Source organism: Thamnophis elegans, chromosome 3 (genome assembly GCF_009769535.1).
Source record: "Thamnophis elegans isolate rThaEle1 chromosome 3, rThaEle1.pri, whole genome shotgun sequence".
Taxonomy (NCBI): Eukaryota; Metazoa; Chordata; class Lepidosauria; order Squamata; family Colubridae; genus Thamnophis; species Thamnophis elegans.
In genome coordinates, this window is record NC_045543.1 from 131,078,083 (window position 1) to 131,101,755 (window position 23,673).

At 38.2% G+C, this 23,673-nt stretch overlaps 2 protein-coding genes across 4 annotated transcripts in view; both read left to right on the plus strand.

Annotated features, from left to right (window-relative positions):
* Nucleotides 1–6,382, plus strand: part of ZFR (zinc finger RNA binding protein) — a 43,723-nt gene extending 37,341 nt beyond the window's left edge. For both annotated transcript variants that reach the window (XM_032214716.1, XM_032214717.1), the window contains exons 18-20: nt 1,918–2,029; nt 2,199–2,296; nt 4,966–6,382. In XM_032214716.1, the coding sequence (XP_032070607.1) occupies nt 1,918–2,029; nt 2,199–2,296; nt 4,966–5,145 (390 nt within the window). In that variant the 3' untranslated portion in view covers nt 5,146–6,382. The remainder of the gene's footprint in view (nt 1–1,917; nt 2,030–2,198; nt 2,297–4,965) is intronic.
* A 5,845-nt stretch (nt 6,383–12,227) lies between these two features.
* The window catches only part of MTMR12 (myotubularin related protein 12), a 39,928-nt gene continuing 28,482 nt past the window's right edge, over nt 12,228–23,673 (plus strand). Inside the window, exons 1-4 of one of the 2 annotated variants that reach the window (XM_032213063.1) lie at nt 12,228–12,539; nt 21,284–21,338; nt 22,254–22,390; nt 22,905–22,977. In XM_032213063.1, the coding sequence (XP_032068954.1) occupies nt 12,285–12,539; nt 21,284–21,338; nt 22,254–22,390; nt 22,905–22,977 (520 nt within the window). In that variant the 5' untranslated portion in view covers nt 12,228–12,284. Of the gene's footprint in view, nt 12,540–21,108; nt 21,132–21,283; nt 21,339–22,253; nt 22,391–22,904; nt 22,978–23,673 lie in introns of those variants that run through there. The other variant, XM_032213064.1, reaches the window with a different exon arrangement.

The following is a 23,673-nucleotide window of genomic DNA, read 5'->3' on the forward strand; positions in this document are numbered from 1 at the left end:
TATGGCTTAAAGGAAGTTTGGAATACTGATTTTAATAATCTCATCCAAGAGATGATTTGGTAGATATTCTGGAAATTGGGTGGATTCCCCTCAGCTTCAGTATAAGAACTGCAAGATGATAAATCACTGGCATTTGACTATTTAATTTTGGTTGTAACTCAAGGACTACCTGTATTTCAGTTTGTAAAATGTCTTCCCCATGTTTGTTTTTCAAGAAGATTCTTTTTCTGGTAGGAGTTGCCTTTTTTAAGAGGATTTTAGAACTATTAGTTCCATTCAATTAGAGGGCACAAGTTGGTTTTTCAGAGGGATACTATAATTCTATGACCCAGGCTCTACACCATTCAATTGCTAACTTCCTTCTGAAAAATCATGAATATCTGGCTTGTATCATAAGACTTATTCATAAATGACCCAGCAAGCCTTGCAGGCTAGATATGTTTCCTTTATTCAGCATTATCTTTGTGGTGATGTTAAGACATTTGATGTACAAGGCTTTCTTATAAAGTAAGTACTATAAGGCATCTTATAGTACATTCTGCAAGGAAGACAGCAGTATTTGCAGCATTCTTCACAAACCAGCCATTTGAACTTTACCTGTCCATGAACTAAAGTTGATATATTCATTTTTGTTGAATAAATTTGTTAGAAGGAGCATTAAAGATAATTCCCAATTCCTAAAATTCAGCCAAAGCATTTTGCTTGTATTCCGCACATTCATAATATATACTAGGACATTAGTTACTAAAAGTTTTCATAAGTTTAGAATGCTAAGTAGAATCATCCAAATACCCTCTCAAGCAATAGCAGAGTCTTTCTGTCAAATGCAAACAACCAGCACCACTAAGGAATAGTCTCAAGCAGAACACACGTTACCTATGTTACAATAATTTAACCAGGCTGCCATTCCCTTGTGAACAGTCAGCTAAAGCTTCAAAGATTCTGGGGGACATGCTGCATTTTGCAGCACAGGAACTCTATGCTCACACACACCCTCCGATCTAGCTGGAGATTCCACCACATTTTTCCAGATCATACTATCATCACTGTTCACTCTGTTGGTCTCTCACAGAGGCTTTCTTTTTACTTACCGTATTTTTCGGAGTGGAAGACACACCTTTTTTCCTCAAAAAAGAGGCTGAAAATCTGGGTGTGTCTTATACACCGAATACAGCATTTTTTTGCTTCCTGAAGCCCCGTCCCCTTCACCAAAATGGCCGTGCATACCCTTATGAAGGCTTTCAGAGAGCTCCTAGGGGCTGAGGAGTGCAGAAATAAGCAAAAAACGGCCCGTTCTTGGCTTCCCCCAACCCCCAGCAGCACTCTATAAGACTCCATAAGGCTGTGCATGCATTTTCTTTTGACAAAAAATGGGACCATTTTCACAAAAAATGCACCATTTTTTGCTTGTTTTTGCCCCCCCCCCCTCCCGAGCACTCTGCAAGCCCCCCCAAAACTATTCATCCCTTTTGGGGGCGAACGGGCCCATTTTCACGAAAAACGAGCCGTTTTTGGAAGGTTTGCAGAGTGAAAAAACTTTTTTTCCCTTTTGGAAAGCTCTTTAACTGATTGATGAGAATTACATTGATCAAGTGCTGTGCCAGCAGAAACTAAGTCTTAGGTGCTGCAGATTGTCAGAGATTTCCTTCTCCAGTACATGGATAAATACACCTGGAAACATCTACCTACCTACCTACCTACTCTATCTACCTACCTACTTTTAAAATTTGCCTCTTCAAAACCTTGGTGCGTCTTATACTCCAAAAAATACGGTATCTTTTCTCAAGCAAGTTTCTTGATATAGTTGGTACCATAGTTTAGCCATGGATGGAATGTGATCACTGAACTCTGGTGTACTAAACCAAAATGATTTAAATGAAAATGTAGGCAGTGGCTTATTTTTGCTTATTTATTTAGGCAATGGAATTATTAGTAGAAAAGGCAATTAGCAGTGCTACTGGACCACAAAGCCCTGGAGATGCATTGAGAAGAGTATTTGAGTGTATATCTTCAGGAATTATTCTAAAAGGCAAGTTGATTGATAACCAAAATCAGTATTTTCTTGATAATTAGTTTTGCTGATTATTTATTAAATTTATACTGTTTTTCTCACTATCCAAAGTGACTCTTTAACATATTCTTTTTTTAGATTTTAGTAAGGATGAAATAATATTTCTGGTATATCCGGTTTCTTGTAGGTGGTCCTGGACTTCTTGATCCTTGTGAAAAAGATCCTTTTGATACCCTGGCTTTAATGACAGATCAACAAAGAGAAGACATTACTTCAAGTGCACAGGTAATTTAATGTTGTGAATTAAGAACTTTTTGAAGATAAACAAGCCAACAATATAATTTGAGCTGAAAATCAATGTTTTACCCAGTAGTATTCAACACTTATTTTTAAGTAAATGGAATATGTTTTTATATAACTTGGTAATTTATTTAAGTTTTCTTTGAGTCAGTCTTAATTTGTATTGATTTATGGACACTTACATACAGTTCTCTTGTCAATGTTATCAAAGAGCTTGCTACTGCATTGTTTATGGGTTGTTGTTTTTTTATTTTCCTGTCTAGTTTACAGCCCTAATATTCCCTAGTTGTCCTATCCATGTGCTAACATTTTATTTATAATTGCTCTTGACTTTTAAAAATGAAGTCACTAAGGAAACAACAGTAGATGAGCAAAAATGAAATGTTATGTAGGAAATTCTAGCTGGTATCTGCTTGCCTCATTATGCATATAACATAGTTACCAAATACTAAAACACCTGCTAGGTCCACCATGGTGTCCTATCATTCATGTATATTGGGCAATGTGTCTATCTAGAGCTCAATTCAGAATCTTCTAGAACTTAAAAAATTAACTAGCTGGTATCCTGTTTCCCCCACTCACCTCCCCATGCCATACAATTAAGTATGACTTCCATTGTGAACCCCTTTTTTTCAACTAACATAGTATTGGTTGATCTGATTTCCTGGGGTCTTTTTTTCCCCTTCTTCACTCGACTCTTCTCAAAACTTCATCATAACAAGACAATCATGATTGTCTTGTTCATCAGGACCCATCTTTCAGACTTATTACCCTCAGAATCCATTTTGCAAATGCTGGTATTGGAGCCTAATAAATGCTTTTTCTGCTTGGATGAAGAGCATATACCCAGACTCTCCCACTTCCTGGGAACAGCTTTTAAAGGTAGCAGTTTCCAAAGCATTTGTATCCTTTTAGCTTCTTTCACACTCCCATTGCCCATAGAGCATTGGACCCTGCATTATGGTTATAGGTTCAAAGCATTCTGAGTGGTCTGCCAACCAGTGGTGGGTTGCAGGTAGTACGCCCCAGTACGGGTGTAGCGGAGCCTGCCCAGAGCACCAGGTACCGTTCCGGTACTGTGCTCCGGAGGGCCCACCCGAGCTCCTTACCTGTTCTTTAAAGTCTTCAGCACTTACGTGCATGGCACGTACAGCACCTGTGCGACACACTTGCAGAGGCGTCACTGGCAGGTATGACTCATGCGCGCATTGTGCATGTTCATGTGAAGGATGGCGGGCTTGCAACGGGATCCGGAACCCACCACTGCTGCCAACCTAATTCCATGCAAGACAAAAAGAAAAAGATGGATAAAGGCCTGTCACTTCCCTGATTCCAAGCCTCTAATTCTTCTCCATCATGTCCTTCTCTAACCCTGATACACAAATTCTGTTATTGATGGCCTTTTTAGCTCATATTGCTCAATTGACCCCAATTTCTCCTCATATAGAAATCAATCTCAGAAGAAGAGACCTGAAATAGGCTTGCCTTAAGATCTATTACTCCATAATACATTCTTATCTCCCTTCATAAGTCCCATTTGGACAAAGATCCTCGTCTTTATCTCAGTAATTTAGCCCTGTATTTCCTGATATGACATGTATCTTGTGGAGTCTCAAATTCTAATGCATGCTGTTTTCATTCTGTAGTGGGGTTAATGTCAGTGTCTCTGAACTTGATAATAATGATTCTATAATGCAGTTATCTCGAATATCTTTTACAGGCTTTAGATGCTTTCTATAACAAATTTTCATCCCACTCACATTTTGACCAAAGTATCAAACTTTCAGCTAGAAAAAGTGTTAACATCTCATATCAAGATGTTTTAGCTAGATGTTGGCATTGTTTAGACACAAAACATAGCAAATTTACAGGCATCCAAATGACCATGATTCAACTGTGATGTTCATTTATATCATAGATTTTGGGATCTCACGGCTCACTTTTAAGATCTGTGTGATTCCATAACAGATTCAAATTCAAATTCAATTCAAATCAATTCAAATTCAAATTCAATTCAAATTAAATTCAAAGAGATGATATTTAGGTTTTCTGGAGCATTTTGCAAATTTATCGTTTTAGGTTCTAGGTTAAATTTTTACTATATCATACCATCATTTCTAAGCATCTCATTTCTTCCTTCTTGGAAAAAAATCTCCTGAGGACTAGATTCCTCTCATTTTTTCTTTATTTGTCTTTTCATAGGTACTTTAATATCTCTAGGAAGGTCACTAGTTAGGGACCATTGCCATCTCAAATATTTTTGAGACAGCTTTTTTAAATCAATGCTCTCACTACTGATATATTCATGTCAGCATGGAGAGTTTACATCCAAGACTGAATATAAACATAGACATCACAAAATGCCACTTGAGCTTCTCATAGTTTGGAATTCCATGATAATCAGATACAGCAAAAAGTCTGCACACTAAACTCTTTTGTAAACCAGCAATTTCCAAATGTGTAGAGATGCATAACTTATGTAATTCACAGATGACTGGAGTTCCAGGTAAGTTACCCAATTCTTGTACTGGAAAAAAAAGTGTTAAGTAAGATTTTTGCTGCTGAAAATGACATATTAAAATTAACGGGCCTCTGTTCTCATGAAGTTGAAATTCAATCCATCTGATTTCCTTTTTCCTTCCTTCTGCTGTCAGTTTGCACTGAGACTTCTTGCATTCCGTCAGATCCACAAAGTTCTAGGAATGGATCCTTTGCCCCAGATGAACCAGCGTTTCAATATTCACAGCAATCGAAAAAGGAGAAGGGATAGTGATGGAGTTGATGGATTTGAAGCTGAGGGGAAAAAAGACAAGAAAGACTATGATAACTTTTAAGGAAGACATTTGTGTGTGCATTGTTAACACAACAAAGTGAAAACGGAAGCCATTTGTTGTAAAAATAATTCTTAATATCTGTTCAAGTACAACCCCCCCCCCAAAGGTTACAAATACTTTTGTGCGGCATTCACACCATTTTAAAGGATGTGCAGACTTAATTATGATAGAAAAAGATTACTAATGAAAACTGTATTTTAATTTTTGGTTTGTTTTTAACTTGCCTCCTTTAGGTTCTAAAATATAACTCTTGATTTATGTTTTTTATGTTAACTGGTTACTGTGTACTTAAGTTGTACTGTATTTAATACATTGTTAACGTGTTTCAGTTGCTTTGTGTATTTGCAAATATGTTTAGAATTTGTACTTACCTTTCACACTTGTAAGTTGCTTTGTATTACAAATAGTAAATACAGCTCCTCCTTCACTTAATATTTTATAGCAGAACACTTTTTTGTAAAGTGGGGCTGCAGGACTGTTTCTCCTTAATGTGAAGCATTAACAAACTCTTATCCTGCTATTTAAGTGCTTTCAATTTAATGTTTCTGCCAATTCCATGGCATTTGTCTATCTAGTGATATAATGGTGTAATTAAGACAGATTTGTGTTAATCTAATCAGGTTTGTTAGTTACACATTAGCAGTATAAAATAAAATGTATGCAGTATGAACAGCAATTTTAGCAATTGATTAAAAATGGCATGATTTTGTTTTTTAATAGAATGGCTTTTAAAAAGTATTGTTTTAGGCTTCATGTCTAGGGCTTTGTTCAGTTGACTTTCACATAGCAAGGCCAAAAAATAATTTTCTGAAATATTGCAGAAGCTGTAAACAAGAGGACAGTTCTTCCCGTTTGGGTAGAGTTTGGCTAACTATTTTTGGAGAGCTTTATAAGTATGGTAATAATACCATTAGCTCTGAATTAAAAATAAGTGTTTGCCACATCAATGCCTGTGAAAGGGTTTCTTTGCTGTTTTTGTACCAAATTATATGGTGATTTTCATTTAAACCTAAAATTGAAGATAACTATCTCACATAAATTAAAAGCTATGGTATAAAGGAAAAATAGCAGAAAATTATTTGCGGCCATAATGTATGCTTACGTCTCCTTCAAACAGCTAAATATTATAGCAGTGATGTAATTCAGTCTACATCTGCCTGTTGATGTATGCTTTGGTTCACAGGTGTGATTTGTTACAACACTACAGTTGAATACACAAATAAAGAGTAAAAATGTACTAAGTGATGTACTATTGATTGTAGACTCAGGATAGATACTCCTATTAGTTTCACTAATTTAGATATATCAATTTAGCAATATTCATAGTATTCCTAAAGATGGCCTGAGAAACATGACATTTTGAATCAGTCTAATTTCAATAAACTAGATTAAGCTTTCTATTCTAATTAATCAGATTGTTTCAAAATGTTTGTTGCTTTATTTTTAAATTATTTTTAAGAAGATGCCTAGTGAAGCATTAAGAGAAACGACTTTGTAGGAAGAAGTGTCGTGTTCATTGCCACTTCAAGTTAAGTGAGAAGCTCTTTATGAACAAAAGTTATGTATTTATGCTTATTGTGGTGTTGAGTCATGGCAACTGGACTTCTTTTCCTGTTGGTTAGAAACATTTCAATGCTTATTTTAAACCAACAAGAAAAGGAAGTCCACTGGTCATGATTCAACTTCCAGATAACTCTACCAGGATGACTGAGAATCTTCATTGATATATGTTTGCTTTGGTTGCAGTGTCAAGCACAGTATTTGTTAGTACAGGAGGGAAAAAATAACAACTTTCTCGCTGGCAGAATTGTGCATATCGAACTGCCTTCTGCACATGGTTGCCAATCCTTCTCAAGGCCTCATGTTGTTGGATGTATTGGACATTTGCAATTCTCATTTATTCTGACATTTAGCCATCTTAAGTTACAGATTATGGTGTTTAAAATTACAACAGCACTGAAAAAATGACAGCAAGGCCCTCATATATACGGGTGTCACAGCATCTCCACTGTCACCTGATCAAAATCTGCTGCTTGGCAACCAACCTGCATCCCCAGCAGTTGTAGCATCCTGGGGTTATGCGATCACGATTTGTGATTTGCTTAACAATTGGACACAACTACTCAACCACCACCTTGCTTAGCAATTAAAATTGTGGTTGTAAGTTAAGGACTACCTGTGTAAAAATTCAGATAGCTTGCCTCCAAGAAAAAAATTAAACCAGAACATCTGGGTTTGTATGGGTTTAGCATTTAAATATATATAACAATGGTTTGGCTGGGTTATAATGAAATAGATTGCTATCTGCTGAAAAGCGGTATGGAATAAAGCCCCCCATGCATATATCAGTAGATTGCTCTGGCTAATGATGTATATATTCATACTGAATATTTTTAAAAAAAGACTAACCTTGAAGTTTTGATTGTGAAGGCCTAAAAATTACGGTAGATTGCAGTTCTATGTAGCCTTGACTGGGAATAAATTCCCCCAAATGAAGTGAGATTTCTTAGTAAACACAAATAAGATTAAGCTGCAGTTATACATAGATACAAATTTCTAAAACTCAAATGTGACTTCATTTTCTTCAAAGAATTCAGATACAGGATTATCAACATTTTAGAATTTGGGAGATAATGGTGCAAACATTTACTAAATACATATAGACCTACTGTATTGATTACATTTTGTTCCTCTGCTTTAAAAAATCTACAACACATTCAAGATCGGTGCCTTACAAATCTACTGTTTTTTATTAGTTTAATTGCTGAAGAAATTGGTTCACATACGATGCTATAGAATAGATCAAGAGCAAACAAATCACTGCATGCCTTAGGGCAACATGTGAATCAGATTTCAAATCTTTTAAAACTTTAAATCTCTTTTAAGTCCCAGTCAGCGTAGCCAGTGATTAAGCAGGTTGTAATCCAAAATATCTGGGAAGCACCAGATTTCATCAATGATCCATTATGCAATGTTCAAACAGTACTGGAATTGTTTATTTCTACTACAGAACAAACAAAATGTTAGCATGCTTGTTTAACCAAGCAATAATTCAACATTAAGGACATTGTTCCTAAATTCCAGTGGAATTAGAACACACTTTTCACTTGGATCTAACAATCATATCAGTGAAAACATTTTCTTTTGTTAACAATAGTGTGAACTGGCTGCTATCTAGCTGTTTTGCTGGCCTTGCTGGGTCATTTAATATTTAAGCCATATTGAGATATTGCTACTGCTGTGTTCCAGGAAATACTGCATTTCTTTTAAGCTACAGTTGAGACAGAAGATAAGTTACTGCATTTAGAAACCTTCCAAGTTCCCAAACTCCTGATTTTTTTAAAAAGGGAAAGCTTTTTGCACATACATTGATCAATGACTTCCACTATTTTAAGAATCACCCCCTTATTCAGACTAAGTTTTATAATTACTATTACCATCAGAGCTATTTGGAAATCAATTGTACGAGGACTCAAAAGAGCACTACTACTGCCAAGGAATCATAGTTATTTCAAGCCCTCTAGAGCTTATGCAATAAAGAAAAAGCTGCTGGTAAAAACTGTTCTGAATCATTCCATCTGGGCTGTCAGAATTGTTAGGATATTTCCTCCGCAGTCAGGAAAATTAAAATTTGCTGCAAGGTTGCATTTTTAAGGGGGGTAAACAAAGGGAGAGAAGCAAACAATGGTAGAATTCACGCCCTACCATAGGCCAAAGTCCCCTAGTGTTTCAGCAACCACAGCCAACTCTGGGTTATTTGATAAACCATGGATAAGAATGGATGTGCACATTAATTCACTGGGAACCTTGCAGGCCATTGGAGTTACATTCAAATTCTGAAGAAGCTTCTTGGATGAGAAGTGAAACCTTTTCAAGGAAAAAAATGTCCAGTTGTCTTTTGGAAAAGTACCCTTGAGACAACCATGACCTGGATGCAGATGTGGGTTGCTCCCAGTTCGGCCTGGTTTGGGCGAACCGGTAGTGGTGGCAGCGGGAGGCTCTGCCCACCCACCCGGATGCTTCTGTACATGGGCAAAAGCATTGTGCATGCGTGTGCGTATGAGCACGCGTGAACCAATAGTGCCAGGATTTGCAACCCACCTCTGCCTGTATGACTGGAATCTCCATTGACATTCAGATTCTGAAAAAACTTATAACACTGACAGACAAGCACACACACACACAAAAGCACCAAATATGAAATTTAAAAATAAGTTTTACTGTAGCGGTTCTGGTACTTCTCCCTAGATATAAGCAGCTGGTCTTTAGTGAAATAATTTTCATTATAGTCCAGTCCCAAAGATAATAATGGTTTCCATGTGTCAGCAATAAATGGGATAATCATCACTGGCTTCACTTAGGAAGCAAGTATCTTAGAACCCTGTTTCCAGCGCAGCATGGTTTGTCCCCCCACTTCTACTCATTTCAGTGTTTGCTCCACTTTTTAGCCCCTTTCATTTCTATTTTGCAAACACAAATGAACTGCAGATGCTTCACTTGTATAAAGGGAACAAAATGGTGCTTTTTCTAGTTTTTTCAGGGATGTAGGCTAAGCAAAAGTGTTAATCCTGATTAGATCTGATCTCTTGCACAACTCTAAGCTACAATATGATTTGCTTTTGGCTTAGTGAATTATATTTTGCCAGAGTTCATACATCCTTAGTCATAAATTGGTTAGGCACAAGCCTAACCAATTATGGTGCACAAGCCCAATTAATTCTGGATAATTAAACAGTCTTAAGCAAAGTATGGCTTAGTACAGTATATGTATCAGGCATTTGTGTTATCCGTATAAATAAGGCAGGAGCCATTGTCATTGGCCTAGGTACAATGCTTATATTTGGAGGTTACTGTCATTTCTGGAAATGCCACCTCACATAAAGGATACAACGACAATCTAATACAGAGGTTATCATAGTGGGAGTGATGGATGACTGCATCTCTCTCACTATCCAGAACAGTTGCAACTGAAGCATCAGCCTTCATTGTTGAATGGTATCCTATGCTCGTGAAATCTTAAAGGGGAAAGAAACACAACATGGTTAATGCAGATTAGCCATTTGTAAGCTATTTCAAATAAAGCTGCCTTTTGCAATTGACTGATGGTGATTTGGTCAATGTCCATATTGTTCAAGTGGTACTCCAGATATTTTGGGATTGCACCCAAGGTGCTATTAATATTTTATCGAGTATGTATGTATGTATGTGTATGTATGCATGTATGTATGTATGTATGTATGTATGTATGTATATTTGTTTTCGTAGATTTTCACGGGTATAGGTATGCAGGTCTTGGCATTCCACACATTCCACACCCACCCACCTATATTTATAGAAAAATGGCAGCTCCGATCACAATTTGCTCGCACAAGCACGAAGCCAAAAGCACCAACCTGAAGATGATGAGTGTGACCTCGTCGAAACATCGCCAAGATACTATCAATCTTAAATGAGAAAAGACCCGAATACGCCAAGACCTGCATGTGTGTGTCTGTCTGTGTCTGTGTGTGTATGTATGTATATATGTATGTTTTCATAGATTTTCACTGGTAAAGGTATGCAGGTCTTGGCGTATTCGGGTCTTTTCCCGCACAAGATTGAGAGTATCTTTGATGAAGTCACATTCGCCATCTTCAGGCTGATGTCTGGCTTCGTGCTTGTGCGAGCAAAGGGCGATCGGAGCTGCCGTCTCTCAGCTCTGATCACGCTTTGCTCGCACAAGCATGAAGCCGAAGGCACCAGGCAGGCGTACCGGAGTCTGCCCAGAGCACCAGGTACTGTTCCGGTATGGTGCCCCGGAGGGCTCATCCACCCACCCAAGCTCCTTACCTGTCTTTGGCGCTTCCACGCATGTGCATGCCGTGTACAGCACTGCATGACGCTCCGCTGAGAAGCTGGAGCATCACAGAGGCTTGCAGAGGCATCGCTGGCAGGTACGACGCATGCAAGCGCATTCAGGTGGAGGACGCCGGGCCCCGTTTTAACCGTATCGGTTGCAACGGGATCCGGAACCCACCACTGGTTTGGCCCCATTTTGATTTTTCTTGCCATATTTGTTAAGTGAATCAGCAGTTGATAAGTTAGTAACCCATTTGTTAAGTGATTCTGGCTTTCCCATTGACTTTGTTTGTCATAAGGTAGCAAAAGGTAATCATATGGGGACATTGCAACCATAAATATGAACCAGTTGCTAAACATTTGAATTTTAATCTTATTGCCATGGGGATGCTGTAATGATCATGTCACATCTTTCAGTGCTGTCGTAACTTTGAACAATCACTAAATGAACTGTTTCCCCCTGCAATAACCCTGTAAGATATTGGGCTGAGAGAGATCCACTGGTTCAAAGTCACCCAGCTGCCTCTCAGTCATCTTTTACAATAAATGTGTGTTACCTACAATACCGTATTTGTACATAAACATTTTAAAACAGTAACAGAGTTGGAAGGGACCTTGGAGGTCATCTAGTCCAATCCCCTGCTCACGCAGGAGACCCGTACTAGAGATTCGAAATTTTCTGACTTTTGTGATCGACAAGCTCAGTGTCCTAGCCAATGAGCCACCTAGTCAGGCCTTATAATAATCGAAGCCCTAAGAAAAATTTTAAAGTAGAAATATAAATTTTAGAATTAATGCAGAATTTTAAAAAATGTATTGAATTTTTTTCATCGTATATTTGACTTTAAAAATGCACTGTGCGTGATAAAAAGAACTTCATTTGAGCGCATTTTTACGTCTGTGTGTGTTTTTTTTTTGTGTGTGTGTAAATAAATAAACAACGAGCACTAGCAATCAATTCAAAGTCCGAACTTCCAGCAGAAAAAAAAGGAGAAGGAGCCAATCAGGGAGCCACAAGGGCATTTGCTTCCCTGATTGGACAAAGCGACTATCAATCGGAGTTCGTTCTTGAGGCTGTGATTGGTTCCTCTTCTCGCTCTTCCCAACCCTCCAGGATCAGAGCGTAAGGCCCCCACCCACCTCCTTCCTACCTCGCGGCATGGGCGGTCCAACAGCCTTGATTGAAGTCGTGCCGGCCCAATGGCGTCGCCGCCTCCGGGTCCGTTCCTCCAGAAATGGGGAGGATCGGGGAGGGCCCGCCGCGAGGCGCGCGGGAGAGGAGGCAGAGGCCCGTCGCGGCGATGGGAGGGATCAACTACTTGAGACGGAACAGGGCGGCGTTGGCGGAGGCGGAGGATGTGGAGTCCTCCTGGGAGGAGCTGCCGACACCGCCGACGACGTTGCCGACGCCCCTGCCCGCCGGCACCGGCTGGAGCAGCAGCAGCAGCAGCAGGGCCGCCGGGGGGACTTCGTGGGGGCAAGCCATGCTGGGCGCCGGGGTGGGCGCGGGGGCTAAGCCGGCCAAGCCCTCCTTCGTCTCCTACATCAGCCCTGAGGTGAGGCGAATGGGGGTGGGGGGGGGGAAGAGACGCGCTCCGAAGAGTTCCCGCGAGACAGGCGGCGGCGGCGGCTCGGTTCCCGGGTTTCCTCTGGGACGGCGCCAGCGGCGGCGGCGGCTGCTGCTCTTCCGGGGCTTCGTCGTCCTGTGAGGGGAAAACTTGGCTGCTTTGTGGGCGAGGGGTGCCGCCGCCGTTCCAGCCCCGCCCGCCTCCCCATCCCTAGTCTACGAAATGGGACCCCTCTTCCTTCTTCAAGGGAGCCTTGTTTTTGGGGGGGGGTGAGGAAGTGTGGGGTTCAAGACCCATAAGGAGCGTTTTATTACTTTTGGCAACTGGCGTCCTCTCCGTTTACGAACCCTCGGGAGGAGAGAGGACTTAGCAAACGGGTTTGGGAGGGGAACAGATTTAAATGTGAAAGAAGGGCGGTGGGGGTGGAGGGGGGCTTCTGGCGCTGCCAAAACAGGATAATAGAATTCTATATTGGCGAAGTCCAATTGGACACACAAGGAATTTGTCTTTGGTGCTTCAGTGTACATAAAAAGACAAGATATATTCGCAACGAATCATAAGGTACAGCACTCAATTGAACAAATAATTCTCCCATCACTGTCAAACCATTCGCTAAGGCTGCATTACTATTACTATCAGTCTTCTCATCTTTCCTATCCCCCCATCTCCTCCCACTTAGGACTGCATGATTGTAACTTTTGTTGCTTGTATCCTTACTATTTATATTCATATTGTTTCCTGGTTGCTTATTTGCACACTATGACTATCAATAAGTGTTGTACTGTATGATTCTTCACAAATATATCTTGTCTTTTTATGTACACTGAGAGCATATGCACCAAAGGACAAATTTCTTATGTGTCCAATGGTTCCACCACAAAACCGCGGTAGACAAAAGCGCGGTCGGCGAAAGCGCGTATGTGACGTCATCACAGCGCGACGAAAAAGATCGAAAAATGTAAAAATAAAGCGAAAACCTTACCCCAACCCCCCCAAACCTAACCCTAAACCTAACCCTTAACCTAACCCTAAACCTAACCCTAAATCTAACCCTTAACCTAAAGAAAAACCTAACACTAACCCTTTATCTAACGCTAAACGTAACGCTAACGCTCTAAACCTAACCCTAACCCTTAACCTAACCCTAAACCTAACCCTTACCTTTATGTGAATCGGCTTGCTGTAATTTAATTTTTATTTCAATTTTTCGATCTTTTTCGTCGCGCTGTGATGACGTCACATACGCGCTTTCGTCGACCGCGCTTTTGTGGAACGCGGTTTTGACGGGTCACGGTGTACATTCACACTTGGCTAATAAAGAATTCAATTCTGTTCTATTAATGATAGTCATAGGGTACAAATAAGCAATCAGGAAACAATATCAATATAAATTGTAGGGGTACAAGCAAAAAAGTTACAGTCCTGCAGTCATAAGTGGGAGGAGATGGATGATAGGACCGATGAGAAGATTAATAGTAATAGTAATGCTGACTTAGTAAATAGTTTGACAGTGATGAGGGAATTATTTGTTGAGCAGAATGATGGCGTTGAGGCAAAAACTCTTATGTCATTTTCCCGTGTTTCCCTTTTGCTAATAAGAAAGGCAAAAGAAAAAACGGGAGCAGGGAGTGTAAAACATGGGAAGATTTGCCTGTGACCCTTTGAGAGCTGTATGCAATGAAATTTCATTTTAAGGTATTCCAATTAGTGTACTTTCAAAGTGACAATAAAGCTATTATTCTATTCTTCCCGGGTGCATCTCTCTGAAGGAGCATACATTGCCCTCTGGAAGCATCTGCTTCCTCAGGAAAAGCATGCGGTTTTTATATACTTTAATCAGTGTATTACTATGGGATGGGCTTACAGCCAAGCCCGTGTTTCAAGTTTCATTTTAAAAGCTAAAGATAGGGATGCAGCAGAGGAAGAAAGAAAGAAGTAAGTTTGAAGAGAGGTGAGTTAAGGTTTAAACTCTGCTTCAGTTTCAGAGCTCCTACAGGAATAAGATTGCGGAAAGCTGTGTCCAGAATTAATAAAATAATACTTGGGTGAAATTCTTTATTTCTGGGCATAGGATTTTTTCCCCTAGGGGTCTTTCAAAAGTGTCTTAAAGTGCTTCTATTGTACATCTGTAAGATTGAACAGGCTGGTGTCTTAGTTAATATTTAAGACTCACTGTGTAGGTAGGTAGACTAAAAAGGAAACTGCAGTGCTGCAAAGTAAATGTGCCACATTTAAAAAATTGTAACTTTGTTGCGGTTGTGCTAAGGTCTGTGCCTGTATTCTCCAGACCCCCCTTCAATAAATTCACTGAGATTTAATATGCAAATACAGCCATACTGTCCTAAGCATTTTCTTCCCATTATCTGGTGACAATCCTAGTTTACTTTAGATAAAATAGCATACAGAATCCTAAGTACCACTGGAATCTGCAAGACTGTATGAGATAGCTTACTTCCCTTGGAGAATTTTCTTTTTCCACTGTAACATAAGTTTACATGAAGAGCATGCTGAAAGGGATATATGTTCCAAAGTATTTTCATTTTTACATGATTGCATCATGACAAATTCCATTAATAACATCAGTGTTTTGAAAAGCAAATTTATTACATATTGCTTAACAAAATTGGTTGTATGTCAATAAAATGTGGGTGTTGTAAAAAAAATTGTTGATTGGGCATGTTGACATAATGGGCTAATCTGCAGCTCAAGGGAAGCAGATTCATTTTTTGGAGTGCCTGACTAGGTCAGTGCTTCCTGTTTGTTTTTTTCCTGGGAGTTAAGATTTTGGATCCCCCTGGGATAAGTAAATGAAAAGAAACTTATCTTTTCTTCAGCTGTTTCACTTCCTATGTATGAGCTGCAGGGTATTTGTGAGAATACAGAGGACCTGAAAAGTTTGTTAGGAGAGTACTTCCTTTCAGAAGCACTTGTTGTCCAAAACATCAAGATGGTGAACATGATTGAAGCACAACTCCTTTTTACATAAAAGCAATGTTTGAGATATGTTTTTAAAATATGCTTCACTTGCGTGCTTGCACCTGCTTTTTTGACACCTCATCCCTCATGGATACCTTTAAGTAGCTTCCTGTTCTGTATTGTAGAGCTGGTCTGAATAAAAGAAGGAGCTCAGGTCACAAAAGTTAACTTGTTTTAAACTTTGGCTTAAAAAAAATAGATAATTCATTGTAATTTAACTGTGGCTTGATCCAGCCTCCAAGTCTAGATGCATCATATCCATTTATTATGTAGATTAGCAAATCACTTGAACAACTGAACTGTCATTTATCAAAAATAATCGTTAGCTTTGAGACCATCTTATTGCTTTCAAGCGCATTTATTAAAATGGCAGCCACTTATTTAAAAAAATGAAATTAGCAGAAATATACCTTTCTATTTTTGAGGTTTGCCATCTATAAATGATATTTACCCCAAAAATTCATTCTTGGTTCTACGAAAAATGAACGGGGTTGGAAACAGTGTATTTAAAGTATACCTTCCAATATTTCTAATGAATGGTGAAACAAGAAGTGGTAATTTGTCACAGAACCAGATTGTCAGCATATGGCCAAAATATGAACAAGGGGCTGGTATAATGAATGTGTATTTGAATGATGTAGTCATTGTATGCAGGATATAAATAATGGCATTGGTTGTGCTCACATGAAACTCCCATAATTAAATATACCATAGCTTACTCAAGTAAGTTTTTTGTATTTTTGTGATTCACTGAACCATAACTTTCTGGCAACATGAAGTTGGCTACTTTATATTCAGTATATCATAATAAGAATACTGTTTATGTGGACTCTTTCTCACAGGTTTCTATCCTTTGGTTAGAAATAAAGTACCATGTTTTTCAGAGTATAAGATGCACCTTTTTCCCTCAAAAAAGAGGATGAAAATCTGGGTGCATCTTATACACTGAATACAGCATTTTTGGCCTACCGAAATCCTGCCCCCTTTGCAAAAATGGCCATGCATAGCCTTTAGGAGGCTTCCAAAATGCTCCTGGGGGCTGGAAAAGGCAAAAATAAGGAAAAAGGGGGCAATTTTTCTGCTCATTTTGCCCCTCTAGCCTCCAGGAGCACTCTACAAGTGTCTTAAAGGCTATTCATGCCATTTTTTGACCAAAAAATGGCTGTTTTTGGGAGGTCTGTAGAGTGCAAAACTTTTTTTTTTTAATTTGCCTCTTCAAAATCTTGGTGCGTCTTATACTCTGAAAAATACGGTAATTGTTTGAACACTAGCAAATAATTTTTTTGTTGGAACAATTAGCACAGATAAAATCACTTTGTTTGGATTTTGACCATGAGCTTATTATAGTTAGTTTAAAATGCTTGCTGTAGTAGGAAGGAATCTGGAATACAGTGAAGATATATAATCTGCCAATAAGCTCATAAAAAAGAATTAGGATATTAGATTATTTGGTATAAACTAGGGAAGAAGCCATTGAAAGTAGAGAGGCTTGCATTTAATGGAGCCCAAAATAGGTTTCTTCCTTTATAGCTTTTTGATTAATGCTTGAAGAGAAAATTGCAACTCTGTTCAGAATGTTCTGATTACGTGAAGTGTAGCTAGGAGGATTTTTGGTTAGTAATTTAGTAATAACTCAATCTGCGCACATACAGGGAACATCCTGTTGTGGGCAGTTGAAAGAGTAATAAACTGATTCTGGAAAACTTAAATCCTAGATATAACAAATGCAACAAGTTATATTTGAAGATGGATACTGTTAATGAAACTGAGGAGTCCTTGATGCTCTCTGAGCTTGGTTGATCTTGTGCAGTTACATTATCCAGCTAGGTAACATCTTCAATTCTAGAAAAGAATGGGGTTCTCTATACAGTAAGTTGCCCTGTGAGTGTTGGTGGGGGTGATGTTTTTCCTTGGTAGGTGCCTGATTGGGCTGTTTACTGCTTGTTTATATGTCTGATATTAATCAAGTGTGACTCGTTACTTGTTTGGGTATAATTGCTGGCTAGGAGGCATTCTGGTCTTTGTTTCCTTTTTAGCTTTTTTATTGTCTCTTTTGAATGGTATGCAAATATTTATGTGCCTGTTAATGGCTGATTTGTGAGTCCCAAATTTTCCCAGGCATTTTTTTTTTGGGGGGGGGGGTGTTAGCTTGATCTAGATGCTCACAGATTTCCAGTTGATATTATGGTTAAATCGGTCTATGTATTGTAAAATTAAGTGGTTTTCATAATCTCTTCTGACAGTTATGTTCTGCTAGTACTCTACCTTTCTGTCGTTTAAAAAAATCACTTTAAAGTACTACATTTCAAAAAGAGATAAAGTGCAAAGTACAAAAATGGAGAGGTTTGGAAGGGGGAAATCAAGGACAAAAAGAAGCCAAAATTTACAAAAAAAAGGGGAAAAAAGAAATACAGAAATATTTCTGCTATTCTTCTGCTTGCCTCTATAGTACTGTAACTGTTTCTTAATAAAGATACTTGAACCTGCCCTTCAGGCCAGCTCCATACTGGTTATACTTGTTTTTTAGTTTCATTATTCATGCCTTCCTAGAGAGAGACATAAAGTAAATTGAACAATCTGAATTTCATATTTAAATAATGTGATGTTCAAATTGTCTAAATTCTCAACATCATCATTTAGTATGTGAATTTCTTTAAAGCTTCATGATAACTCATTATGGGAGGAAGAGTATATGGTAAAATAAATTTAGATGGTGCTAAGCATAACATTAGTTGTTGCAAAGATAATGTACAAATTTCATTTAAGGAATCCTCCCTGGATAATAAGGATACATAGCTTTATTGTGCAGAATAAATTATGTGAGAGAGACTTTTTTGGCTCACATGCCAAAAAGACGGGAGCGCAAGGCAGTTGCACGTGGGCGTGCCACACCCATAATGCAATATGCGACCAACAGCGTGCATGACCAGTGCGGGGGCGGCATTTTTTCATGATTTTTTGCCTTCCCCAGGCTCCAGAGGCTTTATAGGGGCCTGGGGAGGGCAAAAACAGCCACCCTACGGAGGCCCTCCAGAGGCTTTAGGAGCTTCCCTGAAGTCTCCGGAGTGCAAAAGACTGGCCCTATGGGCAAACCAGAAGTTCGGGAACGGACTTCCAGTTTGCTCGTAGGGTCATTTTTTGCGCTCCGAAGGCTTCAAGGAAACTCCTGAAGCTTCCGGGGGACTCGGGGAAGGCTGTTTTCACCCTCCCCAGGCTCCTATAAAGCCTCTGGACCCTGGGGAGGGCGAAAAATGGTCTCAAAAAAGGCTGAAGTCACGTGCCCTGACAAATGGCTCTGCATGCCACCTGTGGCACGCATGGCATAGGTTCGCCATCCCGTAACTAGGAGATATAGCAAAAAAGATTATTCTTATTAGAGAGAAACAATTTAACTATAAATTTAGAGTCTTGGTGTTTGTTTATATTTTTGCTTACGAACTAGCTCTGTAGTAATATAAAGGAAAGCATTGGTTTCTATTTTGGTTACTAGTATTTTGCCTTTTTTGTGTTTTTTAAAGTATTGTCCACATTCATTTTGGATACTAAAGTGGTAAAATTAAAAAGTTTTGGGGAGCTTGTATTTTTCTCTGGAAAAATATTGAGATCATTAATGTCCTTTATTTTTTCACAATACAAAACTTGCTGATATGCAACGTTCATGGTTAACTATGTTTATATTTGGCTGGCTTCCTGTTGATAGTTGTCAAAATATTTTTGATGCAAAATGCAACAATCTTTAAGTTTAGTTTAGTTTCACTTTATTTGTATGCCGCCCTTTTCCCTGGGGGGACTCAGGGCAGCTCACAGTTCAAAGGGGGGGGGGGGGGAGGACAAACAATTTACAACATAAAAGCACTACATCATTTAAGAACTCAACAGTCATACAATTCGAGTAGGGGTTAGAGTCTTTAACCCCAGGCCAGCCGGGATAGCCAGATTTTAAGTGCGGCGCGGAAGGTCTGGAGGGTGGTTTAAAACAAATTAGCTCTTTTCTCTAAGGTAAAAAGGAACAGTCAGAACTGAAAGTATTACGTATTGACCTTAAACGTTTATTCATGGCATAAATTCAATTCCTGATTCCATTATTAGTATAAGTATAAAGGTAAAGGTTTCCCCACACATGCATGCTAGTCGTTCTTGGCTCTAGGGGACGGTGCTCACCTCGTTTCTAAGCCAAAGAGCCAGTGCTGTCTGAAGACATCTCCATGGTCATGTGGCCGGCATGACTAAATGCCAAAGGCACACGGAACGCTGTTCCCTTTTTTTCTACTTGCAATTTTTACGTGTTTTCGAACTGCTAGGTTGGCAAAAGCTGGGACAAATAATGGGAGCTCACTCCATTATGCAGCGTTAGGGATTCAAACTGTTGAACTGCCGAAATTCTGATCAACAAGCTCAGCATCTTAGCCACTCAGCCACCGCATCCCATAGTATAAGTATAAATGATAGTAAAATTGTAAGTGGGAGAAATAAATCTCTGAATGGTGTTTCTTTACTCATTTAGTTCATATTGGTTGATATAACAACTTTTAGTTAACCTGAAATATGTAGTGAAGGTGCATTGATTTGTTTTCTTGGCTATGCAGACTTCAGGTTGTTATAAGTTTAGACTAAATGTTAAGACTAACTTGTTTGAACTGACATTTGGTGTGGGTGATTGATCTGGAATGAATTTATAATGTAGAAATGGTTTTGTTTGTTTTTTTCATTAACCACCTTGAGCCATTTGAAGAGTGCTGGGTGAACTATTTAGAGATTTATATTAGAGTGACAGAAATATCACTGTAAACATGAGGTTTTCAGCTAAAAGTTCTGATTGCGGAGGGGTTGAAAGCCAGGTTCAGGGAGCTTGGACCAGCTTGTCTCAATAGAGCAGCAGCCTTGTGGATTGGGCTCCTGCTTTGTGGCTGGTATTGCTGGGATTTCATTCTCCCCTCCCATTCCTGCAAGAGACCACAAGGAAGAGAACAAAAGCAGGAGGGATGAAGAGTGGCTCTGTGAGTCTTCCTCCCTCCTGATTGTGTGAATCAAAATGGAACTGCTTGGAATCAAATAAAATTCTAGAAGCTATGATTTTGTTTCCCACTTAATTTGTAGGGAGTCAAATCAATAATTTGTCATTTTGGTGGCATAGAAATTTAATATTTTGATTGCCAGGATTTCTCCCAAATCTGGAATGAATGGTCTTTCCTAGTATTGGTAAGCAACAAATAAAATAGAAAACAATCAAACTTGGGGCCTTCAGCAAACACGACACATTTTCAAACATTAGAAATCCTTAATTTATACTCCTTTTTGCCATCACACCAGGTTTTGCTAGTTCCTTAGGCTTGATGACCATAATGTATTATATACTAGATGCAGTTCTTTTCTTGAGTAATTTGGGACATGATCATTCTTCCCAATGCTTTCTTAACACTAGTTAAATATTAGCAATTTTATTGGGTTCTTGTTTGGGTTGTGAGCTTTGTTCTCCTTCTTTTAATATTTAATACTAAAAAGAGAGCAGGGAATAGTATACATCAGCAATAGATTATTGTAGGTTTCTTGTAATGGTAATCTGTGCTGTTGCTATATGCTTATAATTCTCCACATTTTTGTTAGGTTGGTTTCAGTTACTGTATAACTTTGGTAAATGTTTTCTACATGCCAGTGTAACGCAGCAGAAGTTATTTGCCTTCAAAGTATGTTTTCAGTCTATTGAATATGTAACTTTTTACTTAACATCTGAACTAATGCAATGTCCTTTCTTTTAGGAAGTATATGTGAGGCAACCCATAGAAAAAGAAGTGGAACCTCACTTGTTACCAGGTAATTCTAAAGAAATAATATTGCACAACATTGGATGCTGTAATTGTGCATTACATGATACAATTAAGTAGATAATCTGAATTCTAAGGAATATATGTAAACAAATGAACTAAATACAAATATTTGTATTTATTATTGTATTATTGTTATCATTATCATCTTTTTTATTCATTAAACATGAAACTCAGTCAACTGAACATTTAAAAATATATCACAAATACCATTGACTGGCTCTAATGGCTGATACTGTTGCTGCCAGTATCCTAGGTATAAACCAAGTGTCTTCTTAAAATGTACAATGTTCTGAGTAGCTCAGTTTTTTGCAGTTCCGTTGGTGTCATTGCAGGAAGCTGCAATTTCTTGATGTACTTTATAAGATTCTTGGACATGGTACCAAGTGTCCCAATGCTAATCGGCATCACTGTTACATGTTTCATCCATAATCGTGTAGTTTTGATGGCCAAGTCGCAATATTTTGTGGGGTTTTTTTTTCAGTTATTGTACTTTTCAATTTCTGTAACTTTGCTTTAAAAGACACATGGTGTTATTTTGAAAAACAAACCTATTTGCCTTATATTTATAAAAATAGCAGAGACTACTGGTTAAATGGATGCAAGTGCAGAAGAGAGGTTCCTTTTTATAATACAGTCCTAATTTAGAAGTATTGTACAAAATTTCCTTAGAATGTTGTGTTTGATTTCAGATTAAGGCTAACTGTGCCCTGTGTTTAATTCTGATCTGATAGTTCAGTTTAAAGTGAATGAGTGTTTCTCCAGTTTAGAGCAATAGTAGTAGCAAAATCCCTTTAATTATGTAGCTCATTATATCTACAGTGATTTGAGCAACTTGGAATTTGAGAATCTAAGTACGGTAATTCACTGCAATGTACTAAGAAGCAAATTTAACTTCCGTTAGGTGAGCTGGTGCTTTGTGAAGCAAACATGGTTTTGAAATTTGTACAAGATGATGGATCAAATCGTGGCACTTTTGGAAAACTTATTTGCACAAACTTCAAGATTTCATTCCTTGGAGAAGAATCCACTTTAGAGGAAGTAAGTCAACAAAGTTAGTTTTTGTCTGTTAGGTGAGCAAATTCTCTCTGTTACATGATGGTTGTGTACTTTTTATCTTGGTAATGAATCAGGCATGATGTTTTATAAAAGAATATTTGAGAGTTAAGCTATTGCTGTCCCTATAATGAATTTAGTACAATTTTACAACTTATAATTTTGAATGTGTAATCTATTTAAAGACTTTAAGAACACTTTTGGCAGAAAGTGAAAATATTAAATCCTTGGATCTACTTGTGGAAAATACTAGGGTTGGTTTGGCACAATTCTGGGAAGGATTAGAAGCTTTAAAGGGAAAAAAAACTGTGGTTAAAATTCAGCTGTATATGGTAATGTTGATTATATTTTATTTCATTAGTTCTTAGAGGGTTAATACTCTAAAATAAAAAGAGCTAATTAACTTTTTGAATACATTTTCTATGGTATTCATAGTAAAAGAGAAATCTTATTAAATTGTGTTCTGTTAATCAAAAGTTAAGGCATTTTCCTCTTCTAGGAACCGCAGTTCAAAAATAAAATCTTGGAAGAAAATGACATAACCCTTCAATGTGTAGATCAACTTTATGGAGGTAGGTTAGCATTAATAATTGCTTTATCTTAATTACTACACTTGGTAATCAGAAATACATGTTCAGTTTTGTCAAACCTGGGTGATTTAGATATTTTTTAAATGTAATGTTAATATTTTAATTGTTTTTAATTACAAAAGTATGCATATTTGTGATATAATACATGCAAAGTGACGAAGAGTAAGAAATAGTAAGCAAAATCACATTTGGATATAAAAGCAAAGTGTAATTAAATCTACTGGGACTGATGAACAATTTTCACACTTACAATGGTTGCAGAGTGCCTATGATCAAGGGATCAAAAATCAAGTATGGTATTTGGCAGCTAGAATGTATTTATAACAGTTCCATTGTTCCCAACTCATGTGATCACCATTTATAGCTTTCCCAGATGGCTTACAAAAAACAACAAGGAAAGCCAGATTCGCTGAACAACCACACAATTCACTTAACAACTGCAGTGATTTACTTAACTGTAGCAAAACATGTCATAAAATTGGGCACAAGTCATTTAACAACTATCTTGCTTAGCAGTGGAAATTTTGGGCTCCATTGTGATCATAAGTCGAGGACTACCTGTACTTGGAAAGGAACAACTCATTATCTGCCCTGATATATTTTTGGCCATGTGGTTTTTAGGTTATTGTCTTTGCCTCCTCTGCAGAGATCATACTACACTAGCCCAGCCTTGAGGTT